The sequence below is a fragment of the Octopus bimaculoides genome, chromosome 1 (assembly GCF_046866305.1).
Source record: "Octopus bimaculoides isolate indiv1 chromosome 1, ASM4686630v1, whole genome shotgun sequence".
In the NCBI taxonomy this organism is placed as follows: domain Eukaryota; kingdom Metazoa; phylum Mollusca; class Cephalopoda; order Octopoda; family Octopodidae; genus Octopus; species Octopus bimaculoides.
In genome coordinates, this window is record NC_142928.1 from 9,209,971 (window position 1) to 9,233,536 (window position 23,566).

At 36.6% G+C, this 23,566-nt stretch overlaps 1 protein-coding gene across 1 annotated transcript in view; it reads left to right on the forward strand.

Moving 5' to 3' along the window:
• Nucleotides 1-23,566, forward strand: part of LOC106869958 (sodium-dependent multivitamin transporter) — a 99,794-nt gene that overhangs the window by 12,541 nt on the left and 63,687 nt on the right. Inside the window, exon 2 of the mRNA XM_052978349.2 lies at nucleotides 6,908-6,973. Within this exon, the coding sequence (XP_052834309.1) occupies nucleotides 6,908-6,973 (66 nt within the window). The remainder of the gene's footprint in view (nucleotides 1-6,907; nucleotides 6,974-23,566) is intronic.

Below are 23,566 nucleotides of genomic sequence, written 5' to 3' on the forward strand. Positions count from 1 at the left end.
AGTCGCACTAAAACTAGTTCACTTTATTGTTTATAGTGCTACACCTTACTGTTTGCTTTCCACTGGTATATCTAGCAGTAGAGTGGTACTTGTTTATGTCCACGATTACACCTTACTGTTTAAGTCGTCATATCTTAGTATTATTAACCATTCAAGTCACCAGCAAATAAAGAAGCCTTTTTATTGGTTGCTCCACTAAGTAGAAATAACAGCTAAATTACTTTTAAATGACAGCCTACCTTCTTGAATATGATTAGACACATTGGATAATGTAATTTAAGGTAGGCAATACGTGAAAGGTAGTGCTGGTCATGATCGGATTGTCTTTGATCATCACAAGGCACAATTTTTGCTATGAGACTTACTCCTCAGAGTAACCGAGTCGTTAAAACTTGCAGTTTCTCTTCTCTCCGCTTTCTTTTCTTTCAATTTGCATGGCATTATATCTATGGCTCAATCTCTCACCATTTCCCCTTCCCTCAGTCTCACCCTCTCCCACTCATTCTCTTCTTATATGTGTGTGTGTGTGTGTGTGTGTGTGTGTGTACGTATATATATATATATATAAACACACACACACATACATACAATACATACATACATGGCATGTTTCAGCTCTAAGGTTGTGGCCATGCTGGAGCACCACCAGTGTAATCACCCTTTCAATAGCCAATTGTGATTGGCTTTTGGCAAAGGAGGGAGTTCGATACTGTCACCCTCTTTTGAGCCCCTGCCTTGATATTGGTTCGTTTGGGACCTTGGATAGCAGGAATACACATATATATGTGTATATATATATATATATATATATATATATATATATGTGTGTGTGTGTGTGTGTGTGTGTGTGTGTGTGTGTGTGTGTGTATATATATATATATATATATATATTTATATGCGGGAGAATGTACGAAAAAACAACAACAGACGAGGACAGGTGGTGTAAATAACAAAAGGATATATTAGTATGACGCTCGGGAATACGGAAAGTCTTTGACGTTTCGAGCTACGCTCTTCAACAGAAAGAATACGGAGACAAGGAGAAAAACACGGAGAAAAAAAAAATTGAATAGTGTTCAGTCAACGGTCGGATTTGGTTTGCAAGGTTCTTTATATGAGTTCGTGTGTTGAAGAGTCTTGACTATTGAAAACATTGCAAGATGCAACGAAAATATTAAAATTAAAATAAGGAATAAGTAGAAATGTTACTGGTGAGTGTGTTAAATCGTAAGGCACTAAAAGAAAATGACTCTCCCCAGACACAACAGAATATATATTGATAGAAAGGACAGCAAAAGAAAGAAAGAACCTCGATATTATGTAAATAGAGAAATTAATCTGTAAATATAATATGTGACAATTATTCAGTAGTCATGATAAAACTCTGAGTTTCGGATGCCAGGGTGGGAACCCACGCCAACATCTTTTCAGTTATCCGGCCATTGAAAATTCCTGTCATTTTTCACAGGAATTTTCAGTGTAAGCAGAACAAGGTGGATATTGTTGTTTGGGACAGACAAGAAAAAGTATGTACTGTCATAGAGGTCAGCTGTCCTGTTGATGGGAATATCTCTTTGAAAATCAAGGAGAAAGAAGATAACTATGGACAACTGTTTCGAAAGCTCCAGCTTCTATATCCGGATTACAAATTTACATTTATACCAATAATAACTGGAGCAGTTGGTTTTGTAAGCAAGCGATTTATTTACGTCATCATTGAACCCAACTTCCAAATCCTCCTGAAAAAAAACAGGCGTTCATTATCGGATCCACTGGTTCAAAAGCACTTCGATCTTGTATCTGACATTAAATTGTTATCATCGAAGTCCGGACCGAGCGGGAAGTCGGAGGGTGCCAGATCTGATTTATAGAGTCAATGAGTGGGAAACAATAACCATCCCAATTTACCGATTGACTGATTTGCCACCAAACGTGTTCCTTCACTCAATGAAATGGTGAATGTGGAACGTTTTCAGATTCTTTTTTCGGTTTCTTCTTCTTAATGGCTTCTCTAAACTTTTTGAAGGCCACAGTGTACTTCTTGCTGTTGATAGTACAGCCATATTCCAGAAAATCAAAAAGAACGATGCCCTTGTCATTCCATAAAACAGTTACCCTGATTGTTTGTACCCATCGCTGGCTCTTGAACTTTTGAGGCCTCAGACAAGAGATGTGACCATATTCCATGATTTGATCATTCATTACCCGATCGTATAGAAAAGTTTCCGTTTCAGCCTTCTTTGCCACAATCTTGCTATGAATCTTTTCACGATTGCAACATCTTATATTTTTATGAACTTTTTTCTCACTAAAATCATATTTCGTTGAAATATCTCCGTCTGATTGTTGCCATTCTTTGAAGAAGTAATCTCTGATGAAAAATCTTCCTGCCGTGACTATTTCATCTTTGACACATATTGTTTGCTAGGACTACGTTAGCCTGTATGTCCTTCCATCTTTTTTGGAGAGAATAGGCTGTGATTTCAGTTACGTGATGAAGGTTTCATCTTAAACAAAACGACTGTTCAAGCTGGCTGTCAAATAAATTCTACCAAATGTTGAGATATCCATCTCGTTACTGGCGCTGATTCTCCTTGCACAATGTCTTACTTTCAATATGGCAAGACTGACACATTTCTATATCACCTTTGCAGCCAACTCTCTTGTTCTCGCGTGTCTGTTCCATCTTGGAACACCACTTCATTGTTCTAGATTTTGTCAAAAGCTCTTTTGATCGCCTGAATTATGACACATATTTCCTCGGTCCAGCTCAGTGTTCCATTTGGTGGGGGAGGGCGATCACAAGCTGTCTACCTGAATATTCAAGAGGAATCCAAACTTTAATTAAGATACTTTAGTTAAACAAAGAACCTAAGCAAAAGTAAATATTGCTGTTTCATGTAAATGTGCGTGTGTGTGTGTGTGTGTGTGTGTGTGTGTGTGTGTGTGTGTGTAGCTGTTGGCAATTAAGGTGTTGTGTGTCAACGTGTAAAGCCTAATGTCAAAGCGGTATGAAAAGATATTTAAGAAAACTTTGGAGAGGAATGTCTGAACGAACGGGATGGGTGTCTCTGAAATGTTTCATGTGATTGTGAACCTGGCAGATTGAATAACGTTGTTGATGCTGTGGTGGTGAAGGGGGGGGGGAAAGAGGAAGAAGAAGAGGATGAGGTGTAAGAATGGTGGTGGCGAAGGTGTGACAGTGGGGGAGGCAGTAGTGGTGAAAGTGTTGCGGTATTGTGAATGTAAAGGAGTAGCAAGATGTTGATTGTGGTGGGTGTGAAGTGATGGGGAGGGGCGACGGTGGCGGTGGCGGCGGTGGTGGTGGTGGTGGTGGTGGTGGTGGTGGTGGTGGTGGAGGTGGTGGAGGTGATGTATCATTGCAGTTGTAGTGACTGTTGGTGATGATCTCGTTTATGTTTCTATTTGTAAAGGTGATCAAGAAGGAGGAGGGGGACATATGTGCGTGTGTGTTTGTACGTGTATTTGTGAGTGTGTATGTGTGTGGTGTGTGCATGGGAGCGCGTGGTCTAGTGGTTAGAACGTTGCACTGTAGATCGCGAGATCATGGTTTCGGTAGCCGGAGCGGGTAGTGTGTTGTGTTCTTGAACAAGGCACTATTTCACAATGCTGTGCGATCACTTCGACATCCGATGTGCACCTGTACAGACAATATCGATGGCAAATATGGAACACAATTATTTGTTCATTTTAAACAATTTATCTGTACAAATTATTCAGCAAGAAATGGCGGAATCGTCTTCCACGAACTCTAGAGACTACCAAAAGAATATGTGTATGTGATATGTATGTATGTATGTATGTATGTATGTATGTATGTGTGAGAGCGCTGGTCGAGCGGTTAGGATGTTACACTCACGATCACGAGATCGTAGGTTCGATTCTCGGACCATTGTGTTTTTTAGCAAAACACTCTATCTGCGATCAGTGCGACATCTGGCGTGTGGCACACTGTGCACCAGTAGAAGCAACATTGATGGAAGGAATGAGCTAATGTACAGAACAAACATTTGATCACAATAAAGGTTGATCAGGAAGAAATTGCAGACCCGTCTTTCTCAGACTCGAGAAGCTGCTATGTCTCTATGTATGCAATTCATATACGTCACAGATTTTCGAGTCAAAAGACTGAGCTGTAAGCTGTGACGACTGTACAAGATACTGAGATATTAAAACATTCTGAGTCTCACTGTATCATCCCAAACCAGTCTGGCGTTTGCTTATGCAGTCATTATTTATAACCCTGGACTAAAGAGAAACAGCTGAAATAGAAGCCAACTATCTTGATTCAACAAAACTAACAAAGAATTGCATTTACCTGCCTTATCTTTTCCACTTCTACCACGCCTACCTGTTTAACTCCTTCCTTCTTTTCTTCTTCTTTCTTCTCATTCTCTTTTTCCTTCCTTTCCTTAATCTACTACAACTTCTTTCTCCCCACAAATAAATTATTCTACCCATGATACAGTACTAAATCACATCTACTTCGCAACCACAATGCTTCACTCACCATCTTTATGTTGATTGGTTTGTTTTCCATTTGTGTCTTTCGTTGTTCGAAAGAATAGTTCATGTTCCATGTACTCATGCTTTGTATTTTTGTTTGTTGTACACGTTTCGTGACGTCGTCCTGTGCCCACATATGCATATAAATATACGTATAGATATAAGTATGTACACACACGTATGTATATGTGCATATATATATATATATATATATATATATATATATATATATATATATATCAAAAATTTAAAATTTAGAAGAGAGTTTTGACGCTGATATCCATTATTATTGAAGTAACCAAGGAGATCGATCCTTAAGGAGTCTACTTTAGACTCTTGCGGAGAAATCTCTTGCTATATTTGTAGCGATTACATGCTTTTCTCATCAAGACATTATGGAGATATCATCATATGAACATATATATATATATATATATATATATATATATTCTTTTATACTTTTATTCTTTTACTTGTTTCAGTCATTTGACTGCGGCCATGCTGGAGCACTGCCTTTTAGTCGAGCAAATCTACCCCAGGTCTTATTCTTTGTAAGCCTAGTACTTATTCTATTGGTTTCTATTGCTGAACCGCTAAGTTACGGGGATATAAACACACCACCATCGGTTGTCAAGCGATGTTGGGGGAACAAACAGAGACACACAAACATATACAAACACATACATACATGTATACATACATACATACATACATACATACATGTATATATATATATATATATATATATATATATATATATATATATATATATATATATATATATATATATATATATATATACGAAACCAAAGTGTACGTACGCCGCTACATTTTATATATAAAAAATACAAAAATGAGACAAGAACGCAAAATATCCAGACAGTTAGGTGACGGAAGAAAAGGACAACAAAACATCCAGACAGATGATACAAAGAAAACAAGGACGGGTCATTCGGAGTTTTCTTTCCTCAGTCGAGTTCCAGATTATCTTTGCAATTTCGGCTGGTTATACTCGAGATTGCTTCAATCTGACCAACCCCAAGGAAAAACTAAGCTTAGAACATTAGATTCCTTGGAAGAAAGCAGCGAATGTATGCGAAAACAAGGACGGAAAAGAACAGAGAAATGTTACACAAATACAAATGCAATTAACAGGACATAACAACAGTTGGCTTTCGACTAAGGATGAATTAAATTAAGCTGGCGTGTGTGGAAGTAAAGCCTTACGGCAGGAACATAAGATTTAACAGGCAAGGGGAGAAATATAGATGTTGCACGAATGGTAGTCGAACCAAGAAAGAAAGGTCAGGCCTCGCTGAACACCGGTCACGTGGGGAGAGAAGAGAGAGAGGTAGAGGCAAAGGGATAGAAGAATTAAGGAGGGGCGAGAAAAAATGAAAGAGAGACAGTGAAGTGAAAGAGGAGGGAAAGTGAGCATGAAGAGAAGGCCAAGAAATGTGAGAGAGTGGGCACGAAAGAACGAAGAGTGGAATGAAGGAAGTGTGAAAGGGCTGATAGAAAGAAGGAAAGAATGAAAGAATAGAAATATATAATCGTGTTATCTAATAACGGTTTCAAATTTTGAAACAAGGCCAGTACTTTTTGAGGTGGGAAAGTCGATTACATCGACGCCATTATTTGACTGACACAAGCTTTATGGACTCCTGGAAGGATGAAAGGCAAAGTCGACTTCATCTGAATTTGAGCTCAGAGTGCAAAGCCTTTTGCCCGGCATGCTAACGATTCTGCCTGCTCGCCGCCTTAGAACAATAATAATATTCTTTTCTACTCTAGGCACAAGACCCGAAATTTGGGGGAGGGGAGGGGCCAGTCGATTAGATCGACCCCAGTACGCAACTGGTACTTAATTTATTGATCCCGAAAGGATGAAAGGCAAAGTCGACCTCAGAGGAATTTGAACTCAGAGCGCAGAGACAGCCGAAATGTCGCTCAGCCTTTTGCCCAGCATGCTAACACCTTAGAACAATAATAATATTATTGAAAGCATGAGCGAGTTGGCAGACAGACGAGTATCTTCCAAATTGTTTTATACAGGTTTGTTGTTTTAAAATCCAACGGTTGTAGATTTCATAGTTCATCTTTCTGAAGATTATAAAACCAGTAGCACCGATATCCTCCTGGAATTAATCCAACCGACTGAAACATACCCATTCAACGTCTGATTCTCTAATATAAGTATGTATATTTAGTATCTCCTATTTTAAAAAAAAAGTGTATTTGGTACAGCTCGGTTAGATATTTATGGCTCTTACTGCGTCTTCCTCCAGGGATCACCGAAAACGGGATGAGGGGTGATTAGTTGAAGGGGTGGCTAACATTGTTATTCATAATAATTCTTGATTTCTGTTCTCCATTTCAGTACCTGGAGCTCCGCTTCCACAAGTATGTCCGCAGAATAGCCTCGCTGACTTTTGTTTTACAAACAGTAAGTAAACAACTCCATCACCTTCATTAGACGTTTTTACTTTCCACTTAGCAACCTAACGGCTGTTTCTCATTTTTCTCCCTGTTCGATGACAGAAGAATGGACTTAATTAAAATTTAAAAATTAAAATTCAGTTTGAATTAAATTTATGCTTTAAGCAGAAATAGGGTCTTTCCGGCAATTAAACACCATGCTTCGCAATATGTATATATTTTGTGTGTGTGTGCATATATATATATATATATATATATGTACACACACACATATATGCATGCATGTATGTATATGTTGGCTGTCTGCACATTGCAGGGCTTGATGTCTTCCTGTACCTATAATCATTATCATTATGGAGTGAGAAAGCAGCGCATGCCATCAAAGTGACACAGGGGTACAAATATACGATAAGGGTACACCAGGCACATACATCACAACCATATGTGCGCGACATGGTGATCTCTTATCAAGAAAAACAGCGCATGACATTGCAGGTGGGGCCCAGTTACAATTTTGTTCAGGCCCATCCCGTTGAAAAGGTCCCTGAATAAGGCTTGTTTAAAGATGTTGAACGAAACACCCATGTTTTCAGAGGTGAATTATTTAAACCCCAAAGAATTCCTCTCAACACATGGTAATGATACTCCCCCACTACTTCTGCTCGTGATCAGAGATGCACATATCGTCAGCCACCAAGGGACATGCTCAACTGGTTAAGGTCAAACAACTGGTAAGCAAATCTGTGGTATTGAGCAAAATATTCGCTGTAGCCCATCTTTTATACCAAGACAAAACAATGTACATGATAACACTTTTAATCAATTAAGATCAGAAGCCATGGGAGCCACTGCCAAGTACTTCATCAGGGCATATATCATTATTATTAGTATCATTATTATTATTATTATTATTATTATTATTATTATTATTATTATTATATACACATATAGTAATTATATATAAATTAATAGAAGTCACAAAAGTGATGGAGGGTGCTGACTAGCACGCCTTATGCTAAAATAAGAGTTCAATTAACTCTAAAGCCACTAAAGCACTATACTTAATGACTGACAAAGGGAGGTAAGTCCCTAGCATACATAGCCCTATCGCGATTTCGAATTTTGATGTAGACCACCTTAATTCTCATCAGCGAATCTTAACGCCTAGGGTTAAACTGAACTTCCTTTGTCAATCTTATAAGAAAAACCGTTGAAATCATTTGCTGATTTTCAAAACGGTAAAAGTGTAAACAACAAATTAAAAGGGTGGCTTATTAGGAATTAGAACTTAAAGGCAAAATTAATAGAGGTCACAAAAATGGCGGAGGATACTGACTAACACCGCTTATGCTACAATAAGGGTTAAATTAATTCTAAAGCCACTAAATTTAATTTGCTTTATACATACATATATTTATATATATATATATATATATATATATATATATATATATATATATATATATATATATATATATATATATATATAAAGAAATAATTGAGATTCAGTTGAATTAGATAATTATGTTGAAGCACCAAGTCAGTGCGGTATTATCCGTACAACTCAAAAAGTAAGGTGAATAAAATTAAAATAAGCAACAGGATATCGAAAGGTGATGCAGTACGACCGTTTCAAGCGGCTCCATTTAATTGAACATTGAAATCATTACATCGATTTAAATGCATTTAAATTGCTGAAATGATTGCATTGTTCAATTAAATGGAGCCGCTTGAAACGGTCGTACTGCATCACCTTTCGATATCCTATTGCTTATTTTGATATATATATATATATATATATATATATATATATATATATATATATATATATATTAACAGAACGAGATAAAAAAATCCAAGGCTGTGAAAGTTTTCAGAACATTTATAAAATTATTATAAAGAGGTCTTACAGCTGTTTCCGGAACATTTTATATATCCCTTCATCAGAGACGGTGTAAGACACCCTTAAAAAAGCGATGGACGCTCTATTCTGTGGTACACACCCCTCCTTCTCACTTAACGTTAAGAACTTAGCTAAATCTTTCTTTAAAATACTGGACTCCAGCTTCCCTCGACAACATAAATATCATTCTATCTTTAATGGATCCACCCTCAAACTATCCTATTCTTCCTCACACGACTTCGAATCTATCATAGCAGCCTCTAATAAACAAAAGCTTTCTCTCTACTATCAAAACTCACATAATTACAACTCTAGTTACACGAATGCTCAACACGCACACAGCTCCAGCACAGAAACCCTTACATTAGACCACAACCACAACCCAGCCCATCCTACTGACACCACCCAAAACATTACCACAATCTCTACCACTCTTACAAATAGTGCAATTAATAACAACAATAGTAATAATAACATTAATAATGCTAATAGTTCAGACCTTTCTACCTCCTTCTCTAACCTCTCCTCCGACAATATTACCTCCTCCATTCCTGAAAACAATCCCCAAAATTTACCCACTTGTAACTGTCGTCCTGGAGCCATCTGCCCTTTGCAAACCCATTGCAGAAGATATAATGTAATTTACAAATGCTCTGTCCTTAACACACTACATAATTCTACAGCCATAAATTTTAAGCAACGATATGCCACTCACCTCCATTCTTTTAGATACGATAAACATAGTAAATCTACAACACTCGCCAGTCACATACATCATCTCAAAAATACAAATATACCCTATACTTTGTCATGGTCCGTATTGGATTCAGGGTTTCCCTACCAAGGTCAACGCTCAACCTGCAAGCTTTGCCTGAAGGGAGCACTTCACATATTAAAGCACAACTCTCCATCATTGCTAAATAAACATAATGGGGTCCTAAGCACATTCAACCACCGCTTTTTTCATACATTCAAATTCTACTCCAAATCCAAATGCCTAAATAACTACACAGTATATTTCCACAATTCCCCTTAGATAATCTCTAATAACCTTATAAATCTACATTTTAATTCCTAATCCTTATCTAATTCCTCTTTCATACTTGAAGATCACAATCATTTAATTATATAAATATATATGTATGTATGTATGTATGTATGTATGCGTGGTATATGTACATATATGTGCAACTATGTTAATACATATGGATGCACGTATGTATGAGTTTGTGTGCATACATATAAATATGTGTATGTGTTATATATATATATATATATATATATATATATATATATATATATATATATATATGTATGTATGTATATATATATATATATGTATATATATATGTATGTATATATATATATATGTATATATATATGTATGTATATATATATATGTATATATATATATATGTATATATATATATATATGTATATGTATATATATATATATATATATATATATATATATATATATATATATATATATATATATATATATATATATATATATATATATATATATATATATATGTATGTATGTATATGTGTACGTATGTGTGTGTGTACGTCTACCAATTGCGTCTTTCATCCACCGTCACTCTGCCGTATCTGCTATTCGTCATCCTTAATACAATTCATACCCGACTATAAAAGTAAACAGCTGAATAGAAAAAAAAAGAATTAACTGCGAAGTTAGATTTTACAAGATCTAATTTATGCTTTGCCTTTCGTTGCACGACTTGGCACCACTGAAATGCCAGAAATGGTTACCATTTCATAGAAAGACTCTGACCTGCCACAAATCAATATTTTATTTGTCGTCTCCTTCACGTCACGAAGCTGTGTCATGTCCCTGCTATTAGGGTCCTCTCCAGAACATTTTATCACTCTTAGACAGTATAGTAATCTTGTTTAATTTCAAGAGTTCAATTCAAGAAGAAAGCAAGCTCGTGATAGCTTAACCAATCAAACATTTTTGAATCTGTCGCAGCATTACGACATTGCATAAGACAATAGCTTTAGGAACAACAATTATCGATGAGGAATCAAGCAAACGATCCAGTGTTAACAAGATCATTAGTGAAGAAGAAGAAGAAGAAGAAGAAGAAGAAGAAGAAGAAGAAGAAGAAGAAGAAGAAGAAGAAGAAGAAGAAGAAGAAGAAGAAGAAGAAGAAGAAGAAGAAGAAGAAGAAGAATTTTTCTATGGATCGAAACCCTAACCTCAGATTTACTCAGTGGAAAACTATAAGAAATTGTGACGTTCATTACCTTTTTCCAAAAGCATAAATTTCACATTTATAATGAAACAGCTAAGTTCACCTTGGTGGCAATTGTACACAGAAACACGAGTAAGCAAACTGGTCATTGTAAAGTCTCTGATCGGTGGATATTATGACATGTGATATCCGATATTTTGTCAAAAAACTCATAAATTATTTGTTGTGACGTAATATATGTCGGAATGAACTTTAAGAGTGATCGGTTTACATGATCCCTAGGTTATTCATTCGTTTAGAGCTTGTTGTGTGTTTATTAATATTATTATTACTATTATTATTATCGTTGGTGAAAGAGAATGAGTGACTTCTGCTTTTGTTCAATGGAGAATTACTGTAATTGCTAAAATAGTGTAAACCCATGTTTTTTCTTGTCTTTTCAATTGCTTCGTTGATTTAGGAAAAATACAGACCAACAACGCAATAAGATAAATATAATTTCCCTTTCTGCTTTTAGTCAACCGGATTGTTTTGTTAAATCAAGTGCGTATTTAGTGACATTTGTACACTTAACGAGTTACTACTACAAAATATACTGAGGACACCTTTCAACAGATATATCAACAACAGCAACAACAATAACAGCAACAATAACCCATTTTTCTAGTAAATGTGACATTTTAAACCAATTAGGATGTAATATTGTTGACTGCTCTGTGTATTGAAAAGCTTCCTGATGTCAGAGAGTACTCGACTATCTTGTTGCGATCTATGTCAAGTGGTGTTGGGCTGAGGATGTAACTCATAAGTAAATGAACCAGTCAGAACTCTTGGGTTTATTTGATATTTCAGTTCAGATTTTGCAGATTACCACTGAAAGATGAGACACGTTAAACCATTTCCACCCAGTAGGATGTGGCCTTGCGGCAGCATGACCGCCATATTTAAATTTATCATTTTTTTTTTTTTCATTCATTCTTTAAAACTTTTCGATGCTTCAGTGAAAGGTAAGCCAAGGTAGACCTAACCACTATCCTTCATTACTCTCCACTTACTGTCCTGAAATACTTTCTTCGATACTCCTTCCCTGGAATGTCAACCACCCACCCTCACTCTTTTAATGACCATCTCATCTTTTGTTTTACTTTCAACCTCAAACCTGTAAAATTATTCAAATTGAATTTTAAAAGCATTTTAGCCCCCTTCTTGCAGGGTCTGAAACAGTTTGGGCCTTTGCAAGATGTGACTTGCGGAAGGTTTAGCTGCTTTTTCTAGAAGATGGCGCCACCTTATCGAGGAGCTCCTTTGGTTCGTGGTTTCGCTCCCACCTTGTTGAATGTTTCTCATGCTGGGACTCTATGGATTAGGTGAACTAAGAGCTATCATTCGAAGGTATTTGTTTCAGCTCCTGGTGTTCTGTGTTCGAATTCCCTCCAACGTTTTCTTTCATCTTTTCATGGTCGAAAGAAATAAAGCACCAGGCAAGTACTGGGGTCGATATAATCGACTAACACCGCTTTCCCTCAAAATTGTTGGCCCTGCACCGAAATAAGAAACCCTTCTCTAAGAAGGGTTTCTTCCAGCAGAAATCTAAACCAACAGCTTACGCTGGACTATCAATTACGTTGTAGGCCTTATATTCTACAAGGGAAAAACTGAAGAAACCAGGCGAACGACAATTCCTAGAAATTCACTGCTACATTTAAGACATTCGCCTGAAAGTATCAAGAATGTTTTCGGATTATTGCCATATTCATTTCATTTCGATTCCCATTCACGAAAACTAAAAGAAAACAAATCACAAGAACAACAATAATAATAATAATAATAATAATAATAATAATAATAATAATAATAATAATAATAATCCTAGCTACTATAGGAAGAAGGCATGAAATTTGCGGTGATGGGGTAAGTCGATCACTTCGACCCCAGTGTTCAACTGGTACTTGTTTCATCGACCCCGAAAGGATGGAAGGCAAAGTCGAACTCAGAACGTAAGGACGGGCAAAATACCACGAAGCATTTTTTTTTTTTTTTTGCCTGGAGTGATATTGATTCAACCAGCTCGCCGCCGGAAGTATGGATACGAGGTAACGGGGGCTTGGTACCAACATACACCGGAAAAGGTAATGGACAGAAAAAGGGGAAGGGAAAAATCCTCTGGGACTTTGACCTCCAGACTTTGACAAGGTGTTAGAGCACCGAAGGCCGGATATAGTAACCTTTAGGAGGGACAAACAAGTGTGTCTAATAATTGACGTGACAATTCCAGGAGATCAACATATTATGAAAGAAAGACAAAAAGTTGATAAATATGAAGACTTGAGAACTGAGATCGCTAAGATGTGGCAGCTACGAGAGTCAAACATAAAGGTTGTCCCTATTGTCATCGGAGCATTGGGTTCAATACCACCGAATCTGAAAAAACATCTGAAAACCTTAGAAATACCCTACAATCTAGGTGTATTGCAAAATTCGGCATTACTTGGAACTGCACACATATTGCGTAAAGTACCGTCTGTTTGAGGTCCTTGTTGTGACTTGACAAACATTACAAACCCCTGGTAGACACAATATCTTCAATCGACATCACGATATTGAATACTGTCCGACGTCTTAAATAATAATAATAATAATAATAATAATAATAATAATAATAATAATAATAATAATAATAATAATAATCGTTTCTATTCTAGGCACAGGGCCCGAAATTTTGGGGAGGGGACAGTCGATTAGGTCGACCCCAGTACGCAACTGGTACTTAATTTATCGACCCCGAAAGGATGAAAGGCTAAGTCGACCTCAGCGGAACTAGAACTCAGAACGTAAAGACAGACGAAATGCCGCTAAGCATTTCGCCCGGCATCGAAGCCATTAACACAACTGCCACTTCCAGTTGTCCAATACAGTTTTAACATCATTAACTGGAATCTTACAGAACTCCAACGCCTGGGCAGGAAGAAAACTACTAACATCTAAGAAGATGCACCACCCGAAAGCAAACGGCGATCGTCTGTACCTACCTAGAAGTAACGGGCGGGGAAGAGGAATGTTGCAGGTAGAACTGTATTATAACACCTCCACAATAGCAATGAACAGGTACTTATCTAGAACAGGTGATTGGATGCTGCGGTTTGTATGCAAACATGACAGCAGCAAAAAATCACATCCACTTATTGGAAACGGTATGATACGGGTGTGCATGCATTATCGACCAAGTCAAATCATATTTTATCTTATCGTCTTTTAGATTCCTTACAAATCTGCTAATGATGCTGAGTGTCTTTTGTTAACCCTGTTGAAGCTGGCGATGTGGTTTCGATTACAATTTTTGAAAAAAATCAGCTGATGCTCCTATATATTACAGACGAGCCTCCTCTGGCGTTCATTTGTACACTTAGTTTCGACATAGGTTCTGCAAAGGACATTTTGCTTTATCACTGCATGTGCATTTGTTGTTTTTTGAATCTTTATGTCACCTGCCCGCTGGTTTCTTCCCCAATCCCGTTTTGGTTGTGTCCCTATCTCTCTTATTGTGAGGCTTCAACTGGTTATTTTTTTATTGATTGCGAGTATTAATCGTGTCGTTAGGGTCGTAACTATTGCAGCTCCTTTCCTTGGTTCATTTTTCTACTATTGATTCTATGTATGTGGTGGTCCAAGTTACTGGAGTTTGCGATCCTGGAGTTTTTTGCGTGATATATATATATATATATATATATATATATATATATATATATATATATATATATATGTTGTTGTACTTGGGGATGGTCATATTGCCAGTTTAGCCAATAAAAACACACGCACTGTATATTTGGTGTTAATTTGCTTCAGCTTTATATTACATTAATCTTAATCTTATTTCGGCCAGAGTTCTTTCGTCACACTTCTGTGAGTTCTTTCGTCACACTTCTGTGACCTCATCAGTGGTCCTTTGTTTCCTTCCTTCTTATGTGTGTCTCACCTTGCTAACTATCAGCCATTTTGTATTTTGTATTCCTATTGTATGTGTCTACGCATGCGTGTCTTTCAATGTGTCTGTGTCTTTTGTAAGTGCATGTGTGTATGGGGAGTGCCTGTATCACCTATATACTCTGTTAATACGTGTTCGTTTGTATTTGTTTTTATTTATTTATTTGTTCATGTGTGTGTGTATAATACAATACATAGATAAACAAATGAAATTAAATACTACATACGTTAACAAAATTTAATTAAACACAAAAAAACACACACACACACACACACACACATGAACAAATAAATAAATAAAAACAAATACAAACGAACACGTATTAACAGAGTATATAGGTGATACAGACACTCCCCATACACACATGCACTTACAAAAGACACAGACACATTGAAGGACACGCATGCGTAGACACATACAATAGGAATACAAAATACAAAATGGCTGATAGTTAGCAAGGTGAGACACACATAAGAAGGAAGGAAACAAAGGACCACTGATGAGGTCACAGAAGTGTGACGAAAGAACTCTGGCCGAAATAAGATTAAGATTAATGTAATATAAAGCTGAAGCAACTTAACACCAAATATACAGTGCGTGTGTTTTTATTGGCTAAACTGGCAATATGACCATCCCCAAGTACAACAACATCTGTTTCAACACACGATTTCACATCAAAAATCTTGCAAAACAATATATATATATATATATATATATATATATATATATATATATATATATATAGGGACATCCCATAAATAATGCGGTGTTTTCTTATACTTCTTTTATTTTTCAAAATTGAGATAAACAAAATTCTTCTTTAATCTCAAATATACTCTCTTTAATTTTCTACAATGCTCTGCCATCTATCTGGTAGACTTTCAAGGCCCCTCTTCCAAAATTCACTTCTCCGTGACGAAAAATACTCCTCCAGCACTGTTCTGACCTCGTCTACAGAATTCGTATGTTTTCCGTCTAAATGATTTTGAAGATTGTTGAATAAATGATAACCAGATGGGGCAATGTCTGGCGAATATGGTGTGGGGCATCATTTTCCATTTCAAACTGCTCCACCCTTGGGAATGTCATCCTCGCTGTATGTGACCGAGCATTATCCTGATGAAAGATCACCTTTCGTCTTGAAACCAAAGATGGTCATTTTTCTTCTAGCACTGACTTAAGTCGCTCAAGCTACTCGCAGTAGATCTCTTTTGTAATCGTCTGGTTTGAGTTTAAAAATTCAAAGTGGACTAAATCTTTCATATCCCACCAAACAAATAACAAATATGAAAACCTTTTTTTAGCCTGAGGTGCCGGCGTTTCTCCTTTCTCCTTTTTCGTCACCAGTCACTATTCGATCCAAAAAAGGTTCATTTGACAGCAAAAAAGAACACACGTTCACTCTCTGCGCGCGATTAGACACGGAAAGTTTATGAGGAACCCATTGACCCAATTGGCTCACTTCTCCGATGACACGGAGGTGTTGGTGAATGGTTGAATGACCAAATTCAAGCTTCTCTACTAGTTCCTCAACAGTTACGGCGAGATTTTGTTCCATCAGAGTTTGCAGGAAGTCCTCATCGATCTCTACAAATCTTCCAGGATGAGGTTCGTCTTCTAGGCTGTAGTTTCCGGTTCAGAATTTCTGGAACCACCGTTGACAAAGGCTTACGCTTATTGTCCGATCCCCATATACTGCATTAATATTCCTCGCACTTTCCGTTGCGTTGTTGACTTTATTGAACTCATTGAGCAAAATATGCCGAATATGCCCCTTTGTCACATTCATTATAACTTTGAAAAAATAACTGTTAAAATCGAACTGCACTTTTCAAAACTTGCACTAAGAATAAGGTCAAGATAAAATGCTTGATCTGCCTTTATAGCAAGTTAACGCAAGTCGTTTATCACGTCCGCCTCCGACTTTTAGTTCGTGCAATTGAAAGAACCGCATTATGGGATAACCCAATACACACACACACACACACACACACACACACACACACACACACACATATTATGTTTTAGCAGTATCTGCGACTCATCAGACCTGTTGGCTGGAGGTACATACCCTCTTTAGTAATAGAGAAATAAGAAAATAATCTTGGTCAGCCAGGTTCGTGAAAAAAGTCCCTTGCTCAAAGATTTTTTACAATATGCTTTCTTTCTTACTTATGAACAACTAACCGATTATATGTGGCGGGGTGTACGTACATACATACATACATACATACATACATACATACATACATACATACATACATGCATACATACATACATATATGCATGATGGAAGTCAACTCGTAACGACCGAGCAAACCATTTCCTAAAGTCAGTAAGTCCGAGCAAACGTTCCGAGAGTCCAAGAAGTTTCCGTGTGACAATTTGCTTTGAGTGAGTAAAATGTTGCACAGCAATGAACCTGTTTTTCAACGCAATCAATTCTAATAACCGGTGTTGCAGTAGAGGTTGACACGACCAGAAACCAATTGCAATTCTGGTTTTTAAACGAGTTTACTTCCTCCTAGAAGGAAGTTCGAATGAGAACTAAGGGTCCTTCATTCCCAGAGACTCGCATGCTAATTAATCCATAACAGGGACTCTAACATGTGCCACTACTCTAGGTCAGAGTAAACCTGGGAACAATGGTAGCTAAGAGGTGCTCCCACACTCTTCAAAACTTTACGTGAGCCCTACTGCCAGATGCAGTTTAGAGTCATTCTCAGGATATACATACATATGTCTGTGTTATCTAGACACAATTTTGACATATAACTATGCACACACACATTTATACAAACAGACAGACGGGCGGACGGACAGACAGACAAACAGACAGACACATACATACATACATACATACATACATACATACATACATACATACATACATACATACATACATACATACACTGTAAAATAAGAAGGCACTTGGAAGGAACCTAATAATTGGATACTGATGCAAGAAGCTGACATTTTATAGAAACCAATTGATATGTATGTTCAAAAGGACTATGGAAGGTCACTGATATACCAAATTGGCTTGCTGCAGCAAGGACAAATCTTGTTGCCAGACAAGAAATTACAGGTTCATTGCTTGCCTAAACATTATGTACAAACTGTACACAAGTTGCCTCAACCAATTCCATTGTTAATCAACAACATTGTGACTGATGAATAGGCTAGTGGAAAGAAGGGGGTCTGTAGAGAGACTCATAAAAATATGGACAACTATTTTTACCCTTACAACTGAGAACAGAATAATTGTTTCTAATAGTATAGGCATTTCATAGGGAACGTTCCAAGGAGATAATCTTTCTGTACTTCTTTTAATTTTGGCACTGAATCCATTATCGTTCCTACTACAGAAAACAAATGGTTACATGCTAGGATCTTCAACTTCTAGAAATATCAATGAAACTCATAATTTCTCTGTAGACGACTTCAAGATTTATGTTAAAAGTGTTAACAAAGCCCAAAAACAACTGGAATTAATAATATTTTTGGCCAAAAGAAATATTCATATTTGGTTATAGGACGAGGAAAGCCAGGCCCCTAAACCCAAACCTGCGCATCAACCGTCTCTCTATCTTCCCCATTCCACACAAAGAATATTACAAGTACCTTGGCATAGACGAAACCGTATCATATGAAGACATTGTGAATAAAGATAGAGTGACCCGAGAATATTACACCAGACTTGGGAAAATATGGCAATCGGAACTCTCCTCTTACAACAAAACAATATCGCACAATTCATTTGTAGTACCAGTGCTGATCCCAACATTTAGGATACTTGATTGGTCTGTAGGGGAAATCCACTCCATAGATATCAAAATCCGCAAAATGCTGACAACAACTGGAAACTTCCACAGAAACAGTGATGTTGACAGGCTCTATATAAGAAATGGAGATGGTAGAGGCCTGAGATCAGTGCAGACGGCCTATGATATCACTCAGGCAGCACCTGCTAAACAACAGCGGCAAATATATATATATATATATATATATATATATATATATATATATATATATATATATAATGCGGTGCTGAAATGAGCAACATTGTACGAGTTGGCAGTGAGCTCTCAAGAAGCACTCTCTTCCTGACGATCTATACAGCCCCAAAACAGTTGGGCTCTCTTATCTCAGAGAAGACCTGGATGGAAAGCATTCAGCATACAAAAAAAAAACTATGCATAGATATGTTGCCCGGAAGCTGGAAGAAGACAGTAGAATTGACACGAAGTGCAGCCTCTTTTAGACACAAGACCAATACATCACATCACACTTTGAAGGCTATGCGTTTGCAATGCAGGAACAGGAGATTGCCACAAAGTACCTGGTGAACAAGAGAGACAGTGACGCTCTTGTAATCCCAAGGTGCAACAGCTTGTGTAGGCCATGTCGTGTTTCTGTGGAAGACATCATGTATGTGATTAGCAGTTGTCCGATAATATCGTCAAGGTACTTACCTCCCTATGCGGCACGATATTGTTGCTAAAACAATTTACAATGCCACCCACAAAAAAGACTGTCCTGAAATTAAACTTAGAAAATCCCTCTGTTATGGAATACATTCATAAACACCGACTCAAGGAATACTGGTGGAATATTCCCATCAAAACTTCTGTCAAATGTAAACATAACAGGCCAGATATTGTCGTTTGGGACAGAGGAGCAAAGGTATGTGCCATCATAGAGGTTAGCTACTCTGTAGATATAAATATTTCTTTGAAAATCAAAGAAAAAGAGGATATCTATGGACAACTGCTTCGAAACCTCCAGCTTCTATATCTAGATTGTGAATTCATATTCATACCAAAAATAATTGGAGCGCAAGGTTTTGTTAGTAAATGCTTAAAGGAGAATCTGGTTAAACTGCAGTTTTCAGAAAGAGAAATCGACCGGATGATTCGTACAATATAAGTGCAATCTGTGAGTGGAACAGTAAAAATATGCAAGACTATTTTCAAGTTCCAAATGTAAATGTATCCGTGTTGACTACATCCCAAAGATGGAGCCTTGTATCTTTGTTGGAAACCGGATCCCTCATCAGTGGAAGATTTATAATAATTAAAAAGAATATAAGAGATGCATACATACATGCACACATGCATAATACATAAATACATACATATAATTATAGACATACTTTCAATGTCTGTGATATCTGGCTTATACACAAATTTAATATATACACATACCTCTTTATATGTATATATATATATATATATATATATATATATATATATATATATATATATATATATATATATATATATATATATATATATAACACAAGCTGTCTATCTGTCTGTGTGTTTGTCATGTCGTTAAAACGCGAGATCCACACCACCGATTTTAATGAAATTTTACAAATGCATTACATAGAATCCATGGAGTGTCGTGGGCCAAAACAATTTTCAACTTCTTGCCTGATGCGGGCCCAGGAAGAAATAAACAGCATTTTAAAGCATTTTCGCAGCATTAAGGCCTGTAACTTGAAGTGTATCCAGTCGCTTTCCTCCAAATTTGCAACAAACATTAATCATGCTCCTCAAATTGCTGTTGACTAAAAGAAATTTCCGACGCCGACCATGGACCCCGTAAAAATGCAGATTAATCATATTTGAATATACTGCATTGGATTTTATCTTTTTTTAAAGGCTATTTTCCGACAATAAAGTATTGACACTACTTATGTATTATAAGTAGCGTATAATATTTCATGAAAACCTTTTTGTCCAATTTGGCAGAGGAAATGAGAAGAACATTAAAATTATTGTCCGCGCCCTGTTGATGTTTCATGTTACCATCCCACGCACTACCAGGGCATGTGTGTGCGTGTGCAGCTGGGTAAAGGCACAGCAAACCGATTTATCCATTCTCCGGAAGTGCCATGCTGATGGTTCACATTTCCAGTCCTGCGCAACGCAGCGTGGCCCGGCAGCATTTCTGCTTTCTATGTCATCCATGTCTAAGCTATATAATGCAAACTGTTCATACGAAAAAAAAGCTGTTGTTGTGACTCACAACCATTTGTGTTTGACCACGTGACCACTTCTAGAAGCTACTCTCGCCACTTGCAATTATCCCCCCACCCCCCAGTGTTCCTTCTCCCCGTTTAGTTGGACGACTAAAACACAGGGTGTCCTAGAATTAATAATGATTTGAGTGAAATCGGATGCATTTTTTTAAAACTCACTTTTATTTATGTTTATCATGTTTAATATGTGTTAAAAGTTTATAAATTTTGAATTTTGCTTATAATTTTATTTTCATTCCTGTTGGACCCCTCTTATTTGTCTATGACAGCTTTTTTTCCATTTGGCAGCAATCATTTTCTTTACCTCCACTCCCAAGATGGAGCAATCGTTTAACTGAGCTTAAAGAACACATTCAGTTAGCAGTGCAGGAATTAACTCCTGAAATGCTTCAAAATGTGTTTCACAATGCTAAGGAGAGATTTGAAGTATGCAGGGATACAGACATGTTGATAATTTTCAATAAAAGTTTCACAAGATTTATAAATCTATTTGTTTTGGTAATAAACATAAAATTCTGTCAGTTTATTAAAAATTTGCTCAATTTCATTGAAATAGTTAATTCTGGAACCCTCTGTATGGTGTAGCGTTGTTGTTGAGTTGCTCAAATATTAAAACCGAAGGTCTTCTCGCCGTAAACATCCCATCTTTTTGTTAAGCATATTGTATCAAGGAGTATATCATCCAAAATGTATCTCTCCTTTATAGGCGTGGCTGTGTGGCTGAGAAGCTTGCTTTCCAACCATCTCGCCTTGGATTCAGTCCCACTGTGCGAGACAAGGAGCAATTCTCTTTCATTACAGTTCCGTGCCGACCAAAGCCTTGTGTATTATATAATTGCCATTACTGTATTGATATATAAAATAACGCATACAGCTCACTTATTATTGTCATACAATAAACAAACAAAAGTTCGTGTATGAATTTGATCTTTTTTCTACTTCAATTATTACGTTTTTTTTTCCTCATAAAATACACACATACAGGAAGAGTAAATCTATATATATATAATGACACTTTGAATGTGGCTCCCGAGAAAGACGGGTTTTACTGTTAGTATATGTGTGTGTGTGTGTGTGTGTGTGTGTGTGTGTGTGTAGATAGATAGATAGATAGATAGATAGATAGATAGATAGATAGATAGAGCCAACCCTTCCTGGTGCTTATCTTTTCAAGTACCTGATTCTATCTGAATCCCTATTTTACTATATATATATATATATATATATATATATATGCACACACACACACACACACACACACATATATATATACATACATACATACATACATACATACATACATACATACATATATACATATATATATACGCGTGCGTCTGTGTTATGTAGAGCTACTGTTTAACTTCCGGTGGATTCAATGATAGCATTCTTTACCTTCTGTTATTTATGCAAAAATAATTGAAAGAAATCTAACAGCTGAGAAACCTTTGTGTTCATCCTTGTCTGTTATTCAGCAGAAATCTATGGAAACCTTCATTTCTAGGTGCGACTAAATCCGAGAGATTCTACCATTACCAGAGGCAGTTTGGGTGCAGAAAGGTATTTTGTAGGAAGTTTTGATGACAAGAATTCTAAAATATTTTTCACAAATCTCTACAAAATATTAAAAACTAATTGTCTAAAGTATGTTTCTAACGACTTTTTCTCATTTTTATTTCATAATTTCTCAGCCAGAGAAACTTATGAAACAACCAATTTCAAACATGGAAGCAATACAGGAAACATTATTTACATTATTTACATTTGACGGATATTTGTCCTCATCTTGTTTGTTGTTAAATATAGAACTGTAATACAGAAAACGTCAAACCCTGTGAATTTACTTTCTGAATACCTAAAGACTGGTATTGTTGAAATTTCTCATCTCTCTTGTAACACGAGAGATTCACGCTTAATTAAGAAACTGTTATTTAAGGTAGCTCAGAAACACTAAATTCTTGACTCATTCAAGAACAAAACGGGTTGCTTTTTTTGTTTCCTGACTTGTATAACGATCATAATCTCTTTTACTTCATTTCAATCCAAACTGTTTTGTTTAATTTTTAATCATAAACAATTTCTACATCCGTTCATCATTTGTTTATCCGCCAACAACACTCCTCTTCAAAGGCATGCTCTCTACTACGTCAGTGCTTCACAAACCAATAGAAGCCAGGCATTTACCACCTCCCCAACAGATGTTATTAACCAATCATTATAGTATTTTAACTCTAAAATCTTCCGCCCATCGCTTTATACAAGTGCTTAGGAATCCGCTGAGTATAATGTTAACAAACTCTTTCTTCTCTTAATCATTAAACAGTGTGTGTGTGTCTGTGTGTGTATGTGTATACGCACACACATATATGTATATACATATATGTATATACATATATACATATATATATATATATATATATATATATATATATATATATATATAT